The sequence below is a fragment of the Ranitomeya imitator genome, chromosome 3 (assembly GCF_032444005.1).
Source record: "Ranitomeya imitator isolate aRanImi1 chromosome 3, aRanImi1.pri, whole genome shotgun sequence".
Lineage (NCBI taxonomy): Eukaryota > Metazoa > Chordata > Amphibia > Anura > Dendrobatidae > Ranitomeya > Ranitomeya imitator.
Genome location: NC_091284.1, coordinates 1,501,421 through 1,522,366, shown reverse-complemented (window position 1 = coordinate 1,522,366; position 20,946 = coordinate 1,501,421). Strand labels below are relative to the sequence as shown.

Below are 20,946 nucleotides of genomic sequence, written 5' to 3'. Positions count from 1 at the left end.
CCTTCTTCCCACTCTTCCATAAAGGCCAGATTTGTGCAGTGTACGACTGATTGTTGTCCTATGGACAGACTGTCCCACCTCAGCTGTAGATCTCTGCAGCTCATCCACAGTGATCATGGGCCTATTGGCTGCATCTCTGATCAGTCTTCTCCTTGTTTGAGATGAAAGTTTAGAGGGACGGCCGGGTCTTGGTAGATTTGCAGTGGTATGATACTCCTTCCATTTCAATATGATCGCTTGAACAGTGCTCCTTGGGATGTTTAAAGTTTTGGAAATCATTTTGCATCCAAATCCGGCTTTAACCTTCTCCACAACAGTATCACGGACCTGCCTGTTGTATTCCTTGGTCTTCATGATGCTCTCTGTGCTTCACACAGAACCCTGAGACTATCACAGAGCAAGAGATAGGATTACACACAGGTGGATTATATTTATCATCATTAGGCGTTTAGGACGACATTGGATCATTCAGAGATCCACAATGAACTTCTGCACTGAAAGTAAAGGGGACGAATAATATTGCACGCCCCACTGTTCAGTTTTTGAATTTCCACTAAAATTTAAAATAACCAATAAATTTTGTTCGACTTCCACGTGTTGATGATTCACCACCAAAAATTTACATTTGGTAACTTTACGTTTGAAGCAAGATATGTGGGAAAAGGTTGAAAAGTTCCAGGGGCCGAATACTTTCGCAAGGCACTGTAAATGTAACTTGCAGCTCTTTAGCATATGATTAGTTCTGCAGATTGTCATCATGTCACTGCATTGTGACTGTTTTGCTCTTGCTGGTGGAATATTGAAGGTTTCTCCACCAACATAGAAGAGGATTCTTTACTGTTAGGGCAGTGAGAATCTGGAATTGCTTGCCTGAGGAGGTGGTGATGGCGAACTCAGTCGAGGGGTTCAAGAGAGGCCTGGATGTCTTCCTGGAGCAGAACAATATTGTATCATACAATTATTAGGTTCTGTAGAAGGACGTAGATCTGGGGATTTATTATGATGGAATATAGGCTGAACTGGATGGACAAATGTCCTTTTTCATCCTTGATAACTATGTTACTTTGTTACTTTGTAACCTACCAGCATTCATTTTCTAGACCTAGAGTTAAGGGCGGATAATGGAGAAAACCTGTTAGAAATCTTAGCTTACAGCAAATTAGCAGCCAGTAACACCATTTTACAAGCTGGATCATGACATTAGCCTCACAAAAAAGAACACACCATTAGCAGAACTAATAAGAACCAAAGGTAATTGCTCTACAGCTAATTGTTTGGTGTGTGATTGTCCAGAAGACGATATCCACATTGGTCCCTTACAATTGCTACTGAACGTGTACAGAACATGGATCGTAAAACACGTCTTACACATCGAAGGTTCGGAATACCAGCATCAACAATAAAGTTACCCTTTCAACTACCTATAACAAACCAAAGAAAAAAATGGATTGCGGAGCAATAATTAAAATAGAATTTTTTATTGATGATTGTATCAAAGGAATTTTGTCATCAAAAAAATAAATACATAGAAAAAAGTAAGAAACGAGAAAAAAAAAAAAAAAGAGTTGAGTGACACCTTAGTGCCGCGTCCAAACGCAGTTGGTGTGATCATAAGGGCATAATTAGACCACATACATATGGATATGCGCATACAATTCACAAGATAAGCGGCAGAGTAAACAATTAAATGTACAGGCAAATGGTAGCAGCAATTAGTTCTGGAAGTTCATAAGGGCCTCATTCCCAATATAACAGCATAAAGTGGCAGGTGCATAATGCTTATGGACATCCAAATGAAAGACGCTCATAAAAAGGAAAGCCTAACCATGAACAAAGCAGCTTAATCAGGTCCAATTACAATGCATTACAGATCCATGAGCCATAGATAAAAAATAATAATTAAAGTGGTAAAAATAGAAACATCCATGAAAAACCAACCTTAGTATAGGACGTGCTGAGCAAACCCCAACGCGCGTTTCGCTATTGTGCTTCCTCGGGGGGCGTCGTAAAACACGTCTTACACATAGGAAGGTTCGGAATACTAGCATCAACAATAAAGTTACCTTTTCAACTACCTATAGTTGCCAATATGACAATAGTGTCCATCATTAAGAAATACGCTCCAGTGCTTTTTCAGGATGATTCGCAAAAAAAATCCTCAGTGAGAACATGCGTTTTGTGGCTGGGAAAGCACCCAGCCTAGGCTTAGTGGCGTAGGAAAGGGGGTGCGGGGGGGGCGGTCCGCCCCGGGCGGCACAATGCTGGGGGCGGCCGGCGCTGCAGGAGAAGATAAAAAAAAAAAAAAAAAGACGCCCCTTTAAATCTTCGGGCGGCGCCGTCCGCCGCCACGACCAGGGCCAGCTCCCCCCACCCCCGGGTCCCGCCCCCGCCCCCCGCTCTAATACTCACCTCTCCTGGTTCCTGCGGCGCCGGCAGCTGCAGCGTCCTCTGACTCTGCGACGTCTCAGAGCAGAGGGCGCGATGACGTCACTACTGTGCGCGCCGCTCTGCCCCTCTGTCCTGAGCGTCGCAGAGCCGGAGAGACGCTGACTGCACCGGACCTGCGCTGGGAACGGGAGAGGTGAGGATTTTACTTTTTTTTTTTTTTCTTTATGGCTGGGGCAATGCTGGACACACTGGGGCAATACTGGAGACCATGGGGCAGAATGCTGGACACACTGGGGCAATACAGGAGACCATGGGGCAGATTGCTGGACACACTGGGGCAATACAGGAGACTATGGGGCAGATTGCTGGACACACTGGGGCAATACAGGAGACCATGGGGCAGATTGCTGGACACACTGGGGCAATACTGGAGACCATGGGGCAGAATGCTGGACACACTGGGGCAATACAGGAGACCATGGGGCAGATTGCTGGACACACTGGGGCAATACAGGAGACCATGGGGCAGATTGCTGGACACACTGGGGCAATACAGGAGACCATGGGGCAGATTGCTGGACACACTGGGGCAATACAGGAGACCATGGGGCAGATTGCTGGACACACTGGGGCAATACTGGAGACCATGGGGCAGATTGCTGGACACACTGGGGCAATACTGGAGACCCTGGGGCAGATTGCTGGACACACTGGGGCAATACAGGAGACTATGGGGCAGATTGCTGGTCACACTGGGGCAATACTGGAGACCCTGGGGCAGATTGCTGGACACACTGGGGCAATACTGGAGACCATGGGGCAGATTGCTGGACACACCGGGGCAATACTGGAGACCATGGGGCAGAATGCTGGACACACTGGGGCAATACAGGAGACCATGGGGCAGATTGCTGGACACACTGGGGCAATACTGGAGACCCTGGGGCAGATTTCTGGACACATTGAGGCAATGCTGGAGACCCTGGGGCAGACTTCTGGACACACTGGGGCAATGCTGGACACTGGGGCAGATTGCTGGACACACTGGGGGTAATATACTGGACACACTGGGGCAATGCTGGACACTGGGGGTAATATGCTGGACACACTGGGGCAGATTGCTGGACACACTGAGGGCAGATTGCTGGACACACTGGGGGTAATATGCTGGACATACTGGGGCAGATTGCTGGACACACTGGGGGTAATATGCTGGACACACTGGGGCAGATTGCTGGACACACTGGGGGTAATATGCTGGACACACTGGGGCAGATTGCTGGACAACATGGGGGTAATATGCTGGACACACTGGGGCAGATTGCTGGACAACATGGGGGTAATATGCTGGACACACTGGGGGCAGGACTTGAGGCATGGGCAGAATGTAGATACGGGGCATGATTGGAGACACGGGGCATGATTGGAGACACGGGGCAGGATTGGATCATGGGGCAGGACGGATACGATGGAGGCTGGTGGGGCAGGATGGGGAGATCATATGGGGTAGAATGGATACTCATGAGGGCAGGATACGACAACATATGGCTGGAGCCAGGAATGAGATAAACGGGGCCAGGGTGGGGAATATTATTACCATAGGGGATAATTAAGGGATATTATTACTGCAGTGATGTATTTATTTTATTTTTTGAGTATACTGTTTTAAATGGGGGGGCGGTCCTGTTACTGTGCAGAGTGACACTATATCGCCTTTTTTTCTTCATGTGATGTAATGTAGAAGTTGTGAAAAATTAAGTAATGTGTTCTGCAAGCGGAGCTCGAGATAACTGTGTTATTTCCTGCAGAAACGAGTCCTGGCTGGAAGGAATGATGGCGGTCTGTGCTGGATGAAAGATGAAGGACTTCACCTAGAGACGTCACTGGTGAGTCAGTGTTACCTATACACTGACACTATACACTGTATACTATATAGAGGTCCTGTGTATAATGTCACCAGTGATCTCTGTATTACCTCTACACAGACACTGCATACTAAGTACAGATCTCCTGTGAATACTGGCACTTATGGTGATAGTATTGTGGGTTTTTTTTTATTACTGATCAGTATTGTAGTATTCAGTCACTATGTGGTGGTAATATGTGGTCTGGAAATGGTGCGGTGGTATTTGTCCCTTGTATGTAGTATTATTCGGTCACTATGTGGCCTGGTCATGGTGTGGTGGTATTAAGTCACAGGTGTGGCATGTGGGGGTGACACCATTAGGCCCAGTTTAAGTTCTACAAAACAGGAAAACCATTATTGGTAACCTTTGTGTGTATTGAGCTGGGGGGGGGGGATGGGGGGGGGCGCCAAACTCGGGATCAGCCCCGGGCGGCAAAAGCTCTAGCTACGCCTCTGCCTAGGCTCAATACTTTCTCCCATTCTTTTTCAGAGTAGAACCGATAAACCTCCAACACAACCGTGGGTGATCTATTTGGGGGCATGCACCGCATGTAAAGTTCACTATGTGGGTTGTACAACAGGGCAGTTAAAAACACGGATCCGCAGACATTTGTCTGATGTCGTTAGCCCCAAGCGGTTAATTTCTCTGGTTTCCAAACATTTCTCGAGGATCCACGGTGGAGATATCGCTTGTTTAAGATTTTAAGGGATCAAAAAAGTGTGCAAACCCTTAGGCCGGCCTCACACTAGCGAGTTTTACGGACGTAAGAGCGCAGAAACTACGTCCGTAAAACTCGCAAAACATACGTCCCAATTATTATCTATGCCCCTGCTCCTATCTGCCGTATTAAACTGATCAGTATTATACGGCTTTCTATGGCCGTAGAAAATCGCAGCATGCTGCGTTTGTCACCGTACTGCACAAATAAAACGTCAATGAAAGTCTATGGAAGCCCCAAAAATACGGATCACACACGGACCAGCAGTGTGACTTGCGAGGAATACGCAGCGGTGTTAGAGAGAAAAGCCGGCAATTCAGTGCGGTGTACAGTAAAATCACACTGACAGCTTACAGTAGAATAGGTAGAATAAATGTGTACACATAGCATAGGTATATATGTATATATATATATATATATATATATGTATATATATTTATTACTTCATACAGCGCTAGATAGCTTTAAAGCCAGTAATTCAATTTTGCTTTCTCCTTCCTAAACCCGACATGATATGAGACATGATTACATACAGTAAACCATCTCATATCACCATTTTTTTGCATATTCCACACTACTAATGTCAGTAGTGTGTCTATGCAAAATTTGGCCGTTCTAGCTATTAAATTAAAGGGTTAAATGACGGAAAAAAATTGGCGTGGGCTCCCGCGCAATTTTCTCCGCCAGAGTAGTAAAGCCAGTGACTGAGGGCAGATATTAATAGCCTGGAGAGGGTCCACGGTTATTGGCCCCCCCCCTGGCTAAAAACATCTGCCCCCAGCCACCCCAGAAAAGGCACATCTGGAAGATAAGTCTATTCTGGCACTTGGCCACTCTCTTCCCATTCCCGTGTAGCGGTGGGATATGGGGTAATGAAGGGTTAATGCCACCTTGCTATTGTAATTATAATTATGACACCTATCCATTATTAATCCAATACTAGTAAAGGGTTAAAAAATACACAAACACATTATTAAAAATTATTTTAATGAAATAAAAACAAAGGTTGTTGTAATAATTTATTCTACGCCCAATCCAATCACTGAAGACCCTCAATCTGTACCAAAAAAAACAAAACCAACAATATCCATACCTTCCGAAGATCTGTAAAGTCCAACGATGTAAATCCATCTGAAGGGGTTAAAATATTTTGCAGCAAGGAGTACGGCTAGTGCAGCGTTGTTCCTGGCTGCAAAACCCCAGGGAATGAAGGTAAAGTAGGTCAATCACCTATATTTACCTTCATTTGTGGTGAGGCGCCCTTTGCTGGCTGTTCCTAGATCGTGGGAACTTTCCTAGAAAGCTCCCAGGCTCGAGATCATAAGAGGGCGCCCTCTGCTGGTTGTCCTCATATGAACTCGAGCCTGGGAGCTTCGCAAATGAAGGTAAATATAGGGCATTGACCTACTTTACCTACATTCTCCGGGTTTTGCAGACATGAGCAACGTTGCATTAGCAAAGTTCGTGCCTGCAAAATATTTTAGCCCCTTCAGATGGATTTACATCGTTGGACTTTATAGATCTGCGGAAGGTAAGGATATTGTTGGTTTATTATGTTTTTTTTGTTACAGAACGAGGGTCTTCAGTGATTGGATTGGGCGTTCAATAAAATATTAAAACAACCTTTGTTTTTATTTCATTAAAATAATTTTTAATAATGTGTGTGTGTGTTTTTTTTAACCCTTTACTAGTATTGGATTAATAATGGATAGGTGTCATAATTGAAGCCTCTCCATTATTAATTAGGCTTAATGTCACCTTATAATAGCAAGGTGGCATTAACCCTTCATTACCCCATATCCCACCGCTACACGGGAATGGGAAGAGAGTGGCCAAGTGCCAGAATAGGCGCATCTTCCAGATGTGCCTTTTCTGGGGTGGCTGGGGGCAGATATTTTTAGCCAGGGGGGGCCAATAACCGTGGACCCTCTCCAGGCTATTAATATCTGCCCTCAGTCACTGGCTTTACTACTCTGGCGGAGAAAATTGTGCGGGAGCCCACGCCAATTTTTTCCGCCATTTAACCCTTTAATAGCTAGAACGGCCAAATTTTGCACATACACACACTACTGACATTAGTAGTGTGGAATATGCAAAAAAATGGTGATATGAGATGGTTTACTGTATGTAATCATGTCTCATATCATGTCGGGTTTAGGAAGGAGATAGCAAAAGCCGGTAATTGAATTACCGTCTGTAAAGCTATCTAGCGCTGTATGAAATATTAATATATATACATATATGTGTCTACTGACTATAACTATATATATATATATATATATATATATATATATATATATATATATATATAAATATATATATATATATATACACACATACAGTATATATGTTTTGTTTTTTTTTGACACATGGATCCCTTGTATGTCCGTATGTCGGTTTTGCAAGCCTGCGATAAAAACACGCAGTACGGATGCCATACGGATTACATACGGAGGATGCCATGCGCAAAATACGCTGACACACCCTGCCTACGGAGGAGCTACGGACCACTATTTTGGGGACTTTTCAGCGTATTACGGCCGTAAAAAAAACGGACCGTATTTTCATACGCTGAGTGTGAAGCCGGCCTTACTGGGGAAGATCAAACAGAAACTACTTAATAGAGAATCTTTTTGGATTTTATGTTAGAAACCAGATCTCCAGGTGGTTTTAAGACAGGATCTCATTCTCCAATATTAAGTATCTCTTTACTTGTATATGAGTTTGTCATTATCTGTTATACTTGACATCTGATTTTAATATGTGTTGCATTTTTATTTTTGTATGAGCACTTGTCTTGATATTTCTTTGGATGGCATGTAATGTTCCTTCATTGGATACCACATTATGGCAATGTCCATGATCTGATTTTCAACTGTTTAAATTCCGGACTGTTCAGACAGCAAGTAGACTATGGTTAAGACGCTGTCTAAACGCGTAGACCTCCCTTTTGCACTACTATATTGCCATCAAGTTCTTTATGGAGCATTTTATATGGCTAAATTAAAAGCTAAGTTTTAATTATATACAAGTTTCTTCGCTGAATTCCTCTTGCCTTTTCTTAATCTTTTTCTTCCAGAATACTACAAATTGTAACCTGTTCTCACATTCCCTCACAGCCCTCTCCTGGTTCTCCTCCTACCTCTCTGACTGCTCCTTCACTGTATCTTTTGCCGGCTCCTCTTCCTCTCCTCGTCCCCTTACTATCGGGGTTCCGCAGGGCTCAGTCCTGGGCCCCCTCCTCTTCTCTCTATACACTGCCCCTATTAGACAAACAATCAGCAGATTTGGGTTCCAGTACCATCTCTATGCTGACGACACCCAATTATACACTTCTTCTCCCGACATCACCCCTACCCTAATTCAAAATACCAAGGATTGTCTGTCTGCTGTCTCTAACATCATGTCCTCCCTCTACCTGAAAATAAATCTCTCCAAAACTGAACTTCTTGTGTTTCTCCCTTCTACTAACCTCACTCTACCCAACATCGAAATTACCCTGGAGGGTTCAACCATAACTCCCCTGCAGCATGCCCGCTGTCTTGGGGTCATATTAGACACCGAACTTTCCTTTACTCCCTATACCCAATCACTCACTCGCTCCTCAAGTAAATAAGGCAGCACACTGCAGCGCCAAAACATGCAAATATGAAACACGAAAATTGAACTGCATTACTGCACTAGAAATATGAAAAATGAGAGCGTTTAGCGCACAAAAATGGCCAATTTTATGTGTACCTGGTAGTCACATTAGGGCTGACGGTCAGGTTTTTGAAATGTATTCTTCAGCCTTCTGATTGAGCACTCCGCCTCCTAGCCACATGTGTTTTAATTACAGCAGGTCCAATACCCCTCCATAGAGAGAGAGAATTTTAGTCTAGGAAGAGGTTTCACATGTACCCATTCAGATGGAGACGTTTATTCTCACCGAGGTAAGGCAAGTGTAGGACCTGGTATAAGAGAGATGCCGTAAAGGGGCTACCAGGTACACATAAAATTGGCCATTTTTATGCGCTAAACGCTCTCATTTTTCATATTTCTAGTGCAGTAATGCAGTTCAATTTTCGTGTTTCATATTTGCATGTTTTGGCGCTGCAGTGTGCTGCCTTATTTACTTGACTATGTACGAGTTGGCGACTCTAGGTTCAGCACCTGTTCACACTTAGTCTATGTTTGCATGTGACGGTCAGGTTTTTGAAATGCATTCACTCGCTCCTGTCACCTGCATCTTAAAAACATCTCCAGAATCCGACCTTTTCTCACCTTTGAAACTGCTAAGACTCTTACTGTCGCTCTCATTCATTCCCTTCTGGACTACTGCAACTCTCTTCTGATCGGTCTTCCTCTTACCAAACTTTCTCCTCTCCAATCCATCTTGAATGCGGCAGCCAGGGTCATATTTCTGTCCAGCCACTTCACCGATGCCTCCATCTTGTGCCAGTCATTACACTGGCTACCCATTCACTACAGGGTCCAGTATAAACTCATCTCTCTCACCCACAAAGCTCTGCACAGTTCTGCACCGCCTTATATCTCCTCTCTCATCTCCATCTATCGCCCTACACGTGCCCTCCATTCTACAAATGACCTAAGACTAACATCCCCCGTAATCCGAACCTCGCACCTCCGTCTCCAAGACTTCTCTCGTGCTGCGCCAGCTCTCTGGAATGCACTTCCCCAGACGATCAGACTGATACCTAGCCCCGACCTATTCAAGCTCGCTTTAAAAACCCATCTCTTCAAACAAGCCTACCACATCAGCTACTCAGTAAACTAACTTTGTCCTGTTCCCTCCTTCCAAATATTACTCTGAATCTGCACCCTAGTTAGTAACATAGTTAGTAAGGCCAAAAAAGACATTTGTCCATCCAGTTCAGCCTATATTCCATCATAATAAATCCCCAGATCTACGTCCTTCTACAGAACCTAATAATTGTATGATACAATATTGTTCTGCTCCAGGAAGACATCCAGGCCTCTCTTGAACCCCTCGACTGAGTTCGCCATCACCACCTCCTCAGGCAAGCAATTCCAGATTCTCACCGCCCTAACAGTAAAGAATCCTCTTCTATGTTGGTGGAAAAACCTTCTCTCCTCCAGACGCAAAGAATGCCCCCTTGTGCCCGTCACCTTCCTTGGTATAAACAGATCCTCAGCGAGATATTTGTATTGTCCCCTTATATACTTATACATGGTTATTAGATCGCCCCTCAGTCATCTTTTTTCTAGACTAAATAATCCTAATTTCGCTAATCTATCTGGGTATTGTAGTTCTCCCATCCCCTTTATTAATTTTGTTGCCCTCCTTTGTACTCTCTCTAGTTCCATTATATCCTTCCTAAGCACCGGTGCCCAAAACTGGACACAGTACTCCATGTGCGGTCTAACTAGGGATTTGTACAGAGGCAGTATAATGCTCTCATCATGTGTATCCAGACCTCTTTTAATGCACCCCATGATCCTGTTTGCCTTGGCAGCTATTCATCCTATTCATACTATTCATCTGTCTCCACACCCTCCATGCACACGACTATTGCACTTAAACACACGGGCTGATGACCGGATCATGCAGCTTTATATGAAAATCCCTATTTATTATAATTGCCAGACCTGAAATAACGAGCACTTTTCACCTATTGTGTCCTCCCCATTTCCTTGTAGATTGTAAGCTGTGAGCAGGGACCTCACCCCTAATGTCACTGTTTAAATGGTCTTAACTTGTACTGAATGTATTGTCTGTACATGTCCCCGCTTAATTGTAAAGTGCTGCGGAATATGTTGGCGCTATATAAATAAAAATTATTATTATTCTCTAATATCTCAGTGTGTTTTTAGGTTGATTCCCAAGTGAAAGGTCACTGGTTTGAATCGAGGAGCAGCCATGAAGAAGATTTTCCAAGAAAAGAGACAAAGCATCATCCAGCTCATTGATAGCGGTCTCTTGGCCAAGAAAATTGCCAAACTGCATCATGTCAGCACCATGACAGGTGGAAGAATACACAATGAAGTCAGTTCATCAATTCAAAAACAACAAAAGGTGGACATCCAGGCAAAATATCAGAGTCATCTGGTCGGCTCATCCTAAGGTCTATCAGTTCTGGTGCAACAAACCCGGCAGTGGAGGTGGCTCGTATGCTTCAGAATAGTGAGATCACAGACGTTCATGCAAAAAAAGTAAGAGAAGTGGACATTAGATTGGAAATGGGTGGTTTGGACTAATGAGGCGAAAGTAAATAGACTAAGCTCGGTTAGCTACAAATGGTTCTGGAAGAAACAAGGGAAAAAGGGACTAACGGATCATGAAATTGAAAAATGTCAAGTTCGGTGGAGGAAGCCTGATGATATGGGGTTGTTTTACAGCCAGAGGCGCTGGATAATTGATCAGGATCGATGGATGTCTCAATGCTGAGCTATATGTGAGCATACTACAAGTTACTGTGTATATGTAGGAGAGAAGACCGGGCTACGGGTGCTGACAGGGCACCAAGTCCGGAACTGCTGGGGCTGCATCTACTCTTGCAGGGGGGAAGGAGATTGAGGACGGAGCAAACCTTGAACCTGGACAGAAGGGGTGTGGTGAGCCAGGAAGGTATAAAAGGGTTTGCGTGGGCAAAAGAGAGGGACTTCCCGCCAGAGAGAGGAGTCAGGGTGGACTGGCACTGAACTGCGGGGAAAGAGGCGGCGTAGTAGCGAGCGCAACTGGGTACAGTGAGAACTCCGGGGTTTCAGCGGGCGTGCGGAGGAGCACACGCCGAGTGGAGGATTGCGGTGAACATCACTTGGTGGAGCTGCGGCATAATGGACTAGGGGCTCAGCGGATAAGACCGCTGACCGTCCGCTGCTGCCAGAAGTCAGGACAGTTCGTTACACGGGGAAGCTGGAAGAACTCATCACCGGCCTCAGCCAGCGGATGACCAACCATCTGATGACCAACCATCTGATCCAGAAGTGGAAACAGACAGTGGATTCACGCTATGTGGAATTGATATATAGACTGCCATTCTGAATGACATTTCTCCCTTGTTTTTCCCTCATCCTTTATTCGATTATTTTCTGTTGCTCCCTGGAAGGAGGTTACATCTGTTTTGATAAAATAAGTAATTGCTAACCCCTGCTCTGTGCGTCTGTGTCACGGTGTCACATATACTCTAGTAATATGGGTATGAAAAGGACGATGTAGTGTTCTAGCAGGACTACAACCTGAAGCATACGGAAAGATTGGAGAGGAAATGGTTCCATGACAATGAAGTAGAGGTGCTGGATGGTCCTCACAGTCCCCAGATCTCAACCCAATCCAACACTTGTGGGTGGAGGTGAAGAATAAGCTGTATACAGAGGTGACCAGTGTGCACCGACATGGGGAATGTGAAGAACAGACCTGGGATCAGATATCAGACAACACGTGTGAATCTGATGGAGAGCAGAAGGATTCAGGTCGTTGTGAAAGCCAAAGATGGATTTACAAAATACTAACAAAATAATAAAAATTACAATTCAGATTTTTAGGAGCAAAACAGTAACAATGCAGTGACATGACAAGTATTTGCATAACTAATCATATGCTAAATAGCTGCCAGTCACATTTATGTATGAGAAAAAAGATGATTGTCTATAAAATGATGGCGGTCTCACGTTCCAAGCAGCAGTGGAGGGTGAGATATGGAGCCTGAAAGTCAAGAGGTCAAAACATTGTTGCCCTTTATCTCATCACTGTGAATTATTCTGCGAGTCATCAATTGAAACTAATCTCACAGTGAGAAATCTTTAATATATAGGTTCAAAATAAACTTTTTTGTAATAAGCACCACTATCTACCCTTATTAGCTATAACCACCTTACTGTTTACCCTGATTTTCTATAACTGCCACAGTGTCCCCATCTTAAGCCTGATTTGTATCTTAAAGGGAACCTGTCGCCCCCAAAATCGAAGATGAGCTAAGCCCACCAGCATCGGGGGCTTATCTCCAGCATTCTGTAATGCATTCTGTAATGCTGTAGGTAAGCCCCCGATGTAACCTGAAAGATGAGAAAAAGAGGTTAGATTATACTCACCTGGGCAGTCCGGTCTGGGGCCTCCCATCTTCTTACGATGACGTCCTCTTCTTGTCTTCACACTGCGGCTCTGGCACAGGCGTACTTTGTCTGGCCTGTTGAGGGCAGAGCAAAGTACTGCAGTGCGCAGGCGCTGGGCCTCTCTGACCTTTCCCGGCGCCTGCACACTGCAGTACTTTGCTCTGCCCTCAACAGGAGCCGCAGCGTGAAGACAAGAGGACGTCATCCTATGAAGATGGGAGGCCCCGGACCGGACCGTGACGCCCATCGGATCGGACCACCTGCCCAGGTGAGCATAATCTAACCTCTTTTTCTCATCTTTCAGGATTTATCGGGGGCTTATCTACAGCATTATTGCATTACAGAATGAGGAGATAAGCCCCTGATGCCGGTGGGCTTAGCTCACCTTCGATTTTGGGGGTGACGGGTTCTCTTTAAGTGTACCCCTCCACGCTGCCCTTTTCCATACTGGGCCCCCTCTTGACAATGTCTCCTCACACTGTGTCCCATGTATGCTGCCTTGTATTTATACTGTGCCTTATCTTAAACACTCCCCTCCATACTTTCCCCTCTCTATACTGATGCCCCACATTACCCTTTTTTAATACTGTGTCCCTTCATACTTTTCCCCAACACTGTGCCTTCTTACACCCCCTCAATAATGTCACCTCACATTATTCCCCCTCACACTTCCAACCATATAGTAACCTCATTGTTGTCCTTCAAATAGGGTTCCTTTGTAAGGGCAGTCAGAGACGGTCGTGTAGTCCGGTTCTGTTGTCTCTTCTCCCTGAAACACCTCTTGTAAATGGATATCCTTCCCATGTGCGCTGTGTTGCGGTATTACTTCTGCTGTTACTTGCTGGCTGGAAGCCTCTGCTACAGCTGAGTACTCAGGACTAGGATTAATAACACACATAGACCTTGGGTCTGGTTTATCAGGTTCGGTTAGACTGTACAGTTCAGATACATTAGGCCCCCTCCGGTTGATGTTCCCATAAAACAGTACTCTTCAAGGTCCTGCCTTCGAACTGTCCCCACCTCAAAAGGTTCTATTGGCACTAGGGATTCCCTGTCTGGCGATGTGACTGTACATAAATAGGGACAGGGGCTCTGCACTGTCCCTAGGGCTGGGACCCTAACTATCCCTGCTCCCTGCACAGAGCGAAGCTTGGTCCACTCAATATGAGACCTGCACAGAGATAAGCAAAAAGAAGGCGCCCACCAAAACTCTCAGCCCGGGCAAGGAGGGCATTAGAGAGGCAGCACAGAGACCAAAGGTAACCCTGAAGGAGCTGCAGAGTTCCCAGCGGAGACTGGAGTATCTGTCCATACAACCACAATAAAGTTGAAAACTCCATAGAGGTGACTTTTATGGAAGAGGCGGCAGTAAAAAGCCTTTACTTACACAAATTGTAAGGCTCGTTTTGAGTTCGCCAAACACATATGGGAGACTCCGCAAACGTATGAGGGAAGGTGCTGTGGTCAGATGAGACCGAAATTTAACTTTTTGTCCTCCAAGGTAAACGGTTTTGGTCACCAAGATGAACTCTGTTGGCTTGTTTGGCGCCAGGAATAGTGTTTATCACCCCAAGAACACCATTTTTTTCGACAGCAGAGACAGGGAAAATGGTCCAAATCAAGGAGAAGATGGATGATGCGAAATACAGGATGTTCTTGAGCAAAACCTGTTTCATTTTGTCAGTGATTTGAGACTGGGACAGAGGTTCACCTTCAAACAAGACAATGACCCAAAGCAAACTGCTAAAGCAACACTCGAGTGGGGTAAGAGGAAACGTGTAAATGTTCTGGAGCGGCCGAGTCACAGCCCAGACTTTAATCCACTGGAGAATCTGTGGTCAGACGTGAAGGAAGAGGAAACATCTAACCTGGAGGAGCTGGAGCGTTTTGGCTTAAGGAAAGGGCAAAAATCCCAGTGGCCAGATGTGGTCATCTCATAGACTTATCCAAAGCGACTTGTGGCTGTAATTGCTGCACAATGAGGCTCTACAAAGAACTGACTTTAGGAGGTGAGTAGTTATGCACACTGAAGTTTTCAGTTGTGTCCTATTTGTCATGGGCTTCACAACAAAAAGAAAACTAAATGTTCACAGTTGCCGGCATGTTCTCTACATGAACTGATGCAAACACTCAATAAAAAGTGAAATTCCAGGTTGTGAGGAAGCAAAACACGAAAAGTGCCAAGAGGGTAAATACTTTCCGCAGGCCACTGTATATGACACCTGCACGCCCACTCTCAATGTGAGACATGCACAGAGACAAGCCTATCCTGCATGATTTGTTGGGGGTCACTTACCTGTTTCTGGACATCTTTTTTGCCTGTGCGTCTCCACACCTGGACTCTGAGTATCGCATCTTATCAATATTGTCAGTAACCAGGGGAAAACTGGTTGTACTTCATTCCTCTCCCATTCTAGTCTACCACTGAAGGGTTAACAAGCAGCAGACCCGGATTTTCCACCATGCCCAGTATAGATATGTAATACACTCAGAGACAAGGTGTATACCATTACTAGGGACAAAGAGCTCACGCCAGCAGCACCCATGACTCCCTGTCAAGAGACATTGTTGGCCGGGCAAAAAGGCCCTTTATGCTGTGCAAGAATTTACCTCCATTACTCATCCCAGATTCGAGATCAAAAGTCCCATTGGTGAGTAATCTCAACAGTGTGACGGCTCTTACGGTACAGACCCCTATAGTGTGACCGCTCTTACAGTACAGAGCTCTATAGTGACCGCTCTTACAGTACAGAGCTCTATAGTGTGACCGCTCTTACAGTACACAGCTCTATAGTGACCGCTCTTACGGTACAGAGCTCTATAGTGTGACCGCTCTTACGGTACAGAGCTCTATAGTGTGACCGCTCTTACAGTACAGAGCTCTATAGTGACCGCTCTTACGGTACAGAGCTCTATAGTGTGACCGCTCTTACGGTACAGAGCTCTATAGTGTGACCGCTCTTACAGTACAGAGCTCTATAGTGTGACCGCTCTTACAGTACAGAGCTCTATAGTGTGACCGCTCTTACAGTACAGAGCTCTATAGTGTGACCGCTCTTACAGTACAGAGCTCTATAGTGTGACCGCTCTTACAGCACAGAGATCTATAGTGACCGCTCTTACAGTACAGAGCTCTATAGTGTGACCGCTCTTACGGTACAGAGCTCTATAGTGTGACCGCTCTTACAGTACAGAGCTCTATAGTGTGACCGCTCTTACAGTACAGAGCTCTATAGTGTAACCGCTCTTACAGTACAGAGCTCTATAGTATGACCGCTCTTACGGTACACAGCTCTATAGTGACCGCTCTTACGGTACAGAGCTCTATAGTGTGACCGCTCTTACAGCACAGAGCTCTATAGTGTGACCGCTCTTACAGCACAGAGCTCTATAGTGTGACCGCTCTTACAGTACAGAGCTCTATAGTGTGACCGCTCTTACAGTACAGAGCTCTATAGTGTGACCTCTCTTACAGTACAGAGCTCTATAGTGTGACCGCTCTTACAGCACAGAGCTCTATAGTGTGACCGCTCTTACAGTACAGAGCTCTATAGTGTGACCGCTCTTACGGTACAGAGCTCTATAGTGTGACCGCTCTTACGGTACAGAGCTCTATAGTGTGACCGCTCTTACGGTACAGAGATCTATAGTGTGACCGCTCTTACGGTACAGAGCTCTATAGTGTGACCGCTCTTACGGTACACAGCTCTATAGTGACCGCTCTTACGGTACAGAGCTCTATAGTGTGACCGCTCTTACGGTACAGAGCTCTATAGTGTGACCGCTCTTACGGTACAGAGCTCTATAGTGTGACCGCTCTTACAGTACAGAGATCTATAGTGTGACCGCTCTTACAGCACAGAGCTCTATAGTGTGACCGCTCTTACAGCACAGAGCTCTATAGTGTGACCGCTCTTACAGCACAGAGCTCTATAGTGTGACCGCTCTTACAGTACAGAGCTCTATAGTGTGACCGCTCTTACAATACAGAGCTCTATAGTGTGACCGCTCTTACGGTACACAGCTCTATAGTGTGACCGCTCTTACAGTACAGAGCTCTATAGTGTGACCGCTCTTACAGTACAGAGATCTATAGTGTGACCGCTCTTACAGTACACAGCTCTATAGTGTGACCGCTCTTACAGTACAGAGCTCTATAGTGTGACCGCTCTTACAGTACAGAGCTCTATAGTGTGACCGCTCTTACAGTACAGAGCTCTATAGTGTGACCGCTCTTACAGTACAGAGCTCTATAGTGTGACCGCTCTTACAGTACAGAGCTCTATAGTGTGACCGCTCTTACAGTACAGAGCTCTATAGTGACCGCTCTTACGGTACAGAGCTCTATAGTGTGACCGCTCTTACGGTACAGAGCTCTATAGTGTGACCGCTCTTACGGTACAGAGCTCTATAGTGTGACTGCTCTTACGGTACAAAGCTCTATAGTGACCGCTCTTACAGTACACAGCTCTATAGTGTGACCGCTCTTACAGTACAGAGCTCTATAGTGACCGCTCTTACGGTACACAGCTCTATAGTGTGACCGCTCTTACGGTACAGAGCTCTATAGTGTGACCGCTCTTCCAGTACAGAGCTCTATAGTGTGACCGCTCTTACAGTACAGAGCTCTATAGTGTGACCGCTCTTACAGTACAGAGCTCTATAGTGTGACCGCTCTTACAGTACAGAGTTCTATAGTGTGACCGCTCTTACAGTACAGAGCTCTATAGTGTGACCGCTCTTACAGTACAGAGCTCTATAGTGTGACCGCTCTTACAGTACAGAGCTCTATAGTGTGACCGCTCTTACAGTACAGATCTCTATAGTGTGACCGCTCTTACAGTAGAGTTCTATAGTGTGACCGCTCTTACAGTACAGAGCTCTATAGTGTGACCGCTCTTACAGTACAGAGCTCTATAGTGTGACCGCTCTTACAGTAGAGTTCTATAGTGTGACCGCTCTTACAGTACAGAGATCTATAGTGTGACCGCTCTTACAGCACAGAGCTCTATAGTGTGACCGCTCTTACAGTACAGAGCTCTATAGTGTGACCGCTCTTACAGTACAGAGCTCTATAGTGTGACCGCTCTTACAGTACAGAGCTCTATAGTGTGACCGCTCTTACAGTACAGAGCTCTATAGTGTGACCGCTCTTACAGTAGAGTTCTATAGTGTGACCGCTCTTACAGTACAGAGCTCTATAGTGTGACCGCTCTTACAGTACAGAGCTCTATAGTGTGACCGCTCTTACAGTACAGAGCTCTATAGTGTGACCGCTCTTACAGTACAGAGCTCTATAGTGTGACCGCTCTTACAGCGCAGAGCTCTATAGTGTGACCGCTCTTACAGTACAGAGCTCTATAGTGTGACCGCTCTTACAGTACAGATCTCTATAGTGTGACCGCTCTTACAGTACAGAGCTCTATAGTGTGACCGCTCTTACAGTACAGAGCTCTATAGTGTGACCGCTCTTACAGTACAGAGCTCTATAGTGACCGCTCTTACAGTACACAGATCTATAGTGTGACCGCTTGTACAGTAGAGCTCTATAGTGTGACCGCTCTTACAGTACACAGATCTATAGTGTGACCGCTTGTACAGTCCAGAGCTCTATAGTGTGACCGCTCTTACAGTACACAGATCTATAGTGTGACCGCTTGTACAGTCCAGAGCTCTATAGTGTGACCGCTCTTACAGTACACAGATCTATAGTGTGACCGCTTGTACAGTAGAGCTCTATAGTGTGACCGCTCTTACAGTACAGAGCTCTATACACCACACAGACACTGCACTCGGATACAGGAATATAATTATTATTAAATTATTACCTATGTATAGCACTGTCACTTAGTATATAGTGTACTCGGTTATGTATAGCACAGTCCTTTGTTACATACTGTAGTTTCCTCTTTTATTATGTATAACACCGTCTCTTATTACATACCATCCTCTAGTTATATATGGTGCCTTCACTTATTATGCAGCTTCCTCTGCTGTAATGTGCAGCACTGTCTCTTGCATAGTGTATTCTTGTTAGTTTTGTTATTCACAGCGCCTTTTATTACATAGTCCTCTCTTAGATATAAAATGACTGCTAATGGAGCAGCCAGTGATCAGATGACCAGTCCATCAGTGCCTCCATTAGAAAATCTTTCCCGTTGTACATCAGCTGTCATTCCATTATATATCTAATAAGAGGACAGTATGTAATAAAGACAGGGCTCTATATAATCCCATATGTAAGGGATGGAGGTGTACATAAGAGAGGGCACTGTGTAATAAGAGACGGCAATATACATAATAAAGGAGATAATGTATGATATATACATGTATGTGTGTGGCCATATAATTATATACCGCTACTATACCACTGCTGCTGCTCTTTCATATGATGGACTACATTTCTCTCATACCCCAAGATCGGACAACAGACCACGTAGAGACGTTGGTCTGTTCCTATCACGCAAATGTACATTTCAGGTTATCCCCCCCAAGTACCCTCACTTAGCTTCCCTTCTTTTGAGGTCCATGCTGTCAGACTCTACATCCCCTTCTCCATGCGAGTGGCAGTTGTGTATCGTCCTCTGGGCCTGTCCCGTTAGTTCCTGGATCACTTTGCCACGTGGCTTCCACATTTTCTCTCCTGCTACATCCCCACCCTCATCAAAGGATATTTTAACATCCTCATTGCTTTTCCCCTCTCCCGATCTGCCACTCACCTTTTATCTCTAACCTCCTCCTTCGGCCTTTCACAGCTTACTAACTCTCCTACGCATGAAGACGGAAATTCCCTTGACCTTGTCTTCTCTCGGCTTTGCTCAGTGTAGGATTTTACCAACTCCTCTCTCCCGCTTTCTGACCACAACCTTATTTCATTATCTGTTAAGAACTGTCACCCTGCTCAGTAGACCCCTGCTTTCCACACTGATAGAAATATATGTGCCATTAACACCCAGAAACTTATGAAGGATTTTCAGTCAACATTGACCCCAATCTCCTCCATCTCATGTCCTGACTCTGCACGGAAATATTATAATGAAACACTGCAAAGTGCCCTGGATGAAGCTGCACCTCCTATACATAGAACTCGGCACAGACAGCGACAACCCTGGCACACGCTGCAAACACGTTTCCTACAGTGCTGCTCCAGGTGCGCCGAACATCTGTGGAGAAAATCTAATCTACCCAAAGATTTCATCCATTATAAGTTCATGCTAAAATTATACAACTCTGCCCTTCACCTCTCCAAACAAACCTATTTCAACACCCTCATCATCCAATAATCCTAAATGTCTCTGACACTTTTCATTCCCTACTCAACCCAAGAGTGCAGGCCCCAACCACGGATCTCCATGCTGATGATCTGGTCAATTATTTCAAAGAAAAAATTGACCATATCGGACAGGAAGTTTTCTCCAAATCGCCTCATACGATGCACTGTCCTCCCTCCTCCACTGCATCTAGTTCACGCTGAATCTGAACCAGTTACAGAAGAAAGTAATCAGGCTCCTTGCATCTTCTCGCCCTATTACTTGAACCAGTGACCATATTCCGTCACATCTCCTCCAGTCCCTTTTCCCTGATGTCACCACTCGCCTAACAAAAATATTCAACCTCTCGCGCTCTCTTCCGGTATCTTTCCCTCCTCATTTAAGCATTCCATCATACATTCATTATTTATAAAACCATCCCTTGACCAAAACTGTGCTGATAACTATAGACCCGTCTCTAATCTTCCCTTCATTTCTAAACTCCTGGAACGCTTGGTCAACTCCCTTCTAATCCCCTATCTCTCAGATAACTCTCCTCGACCCTCTTCAATCTGGTTTCCGCTCTTCTGAAACTACCCTCACTAAAGTC

The 20,946-nt window shown here is 45.2% G+C and overlaps 1 protein-coding gene across 2 annotated transcripts in view; it reads right to left on the bottom strand.

Annotated features, from left to right (window-relative positions):
* PDE9A (phosphodiesterase 9A) overlaps positions 1-15,592 on the bottom strand; it is a 105,005-nt gene extending 89,413 nt beyond the window's left edge. For both annotated transcript variants that reach the window (XM_069760362.1, XM_069760364.1), the window contains exon 1: positions 15,383-15,592. In XM_069760362.1, the coding sequence (XP_069616463.1) occupies positions 15,383-15,441 (59 nt within the window). In that variant the 5' untranslated portion in view covers positions 15,442-15,592. The remainder of the gene's footprint in view (positions 1-15,382) is intronic.
* Positions 15,593-20,946: the final 5,354 nt, after the last annotated feature.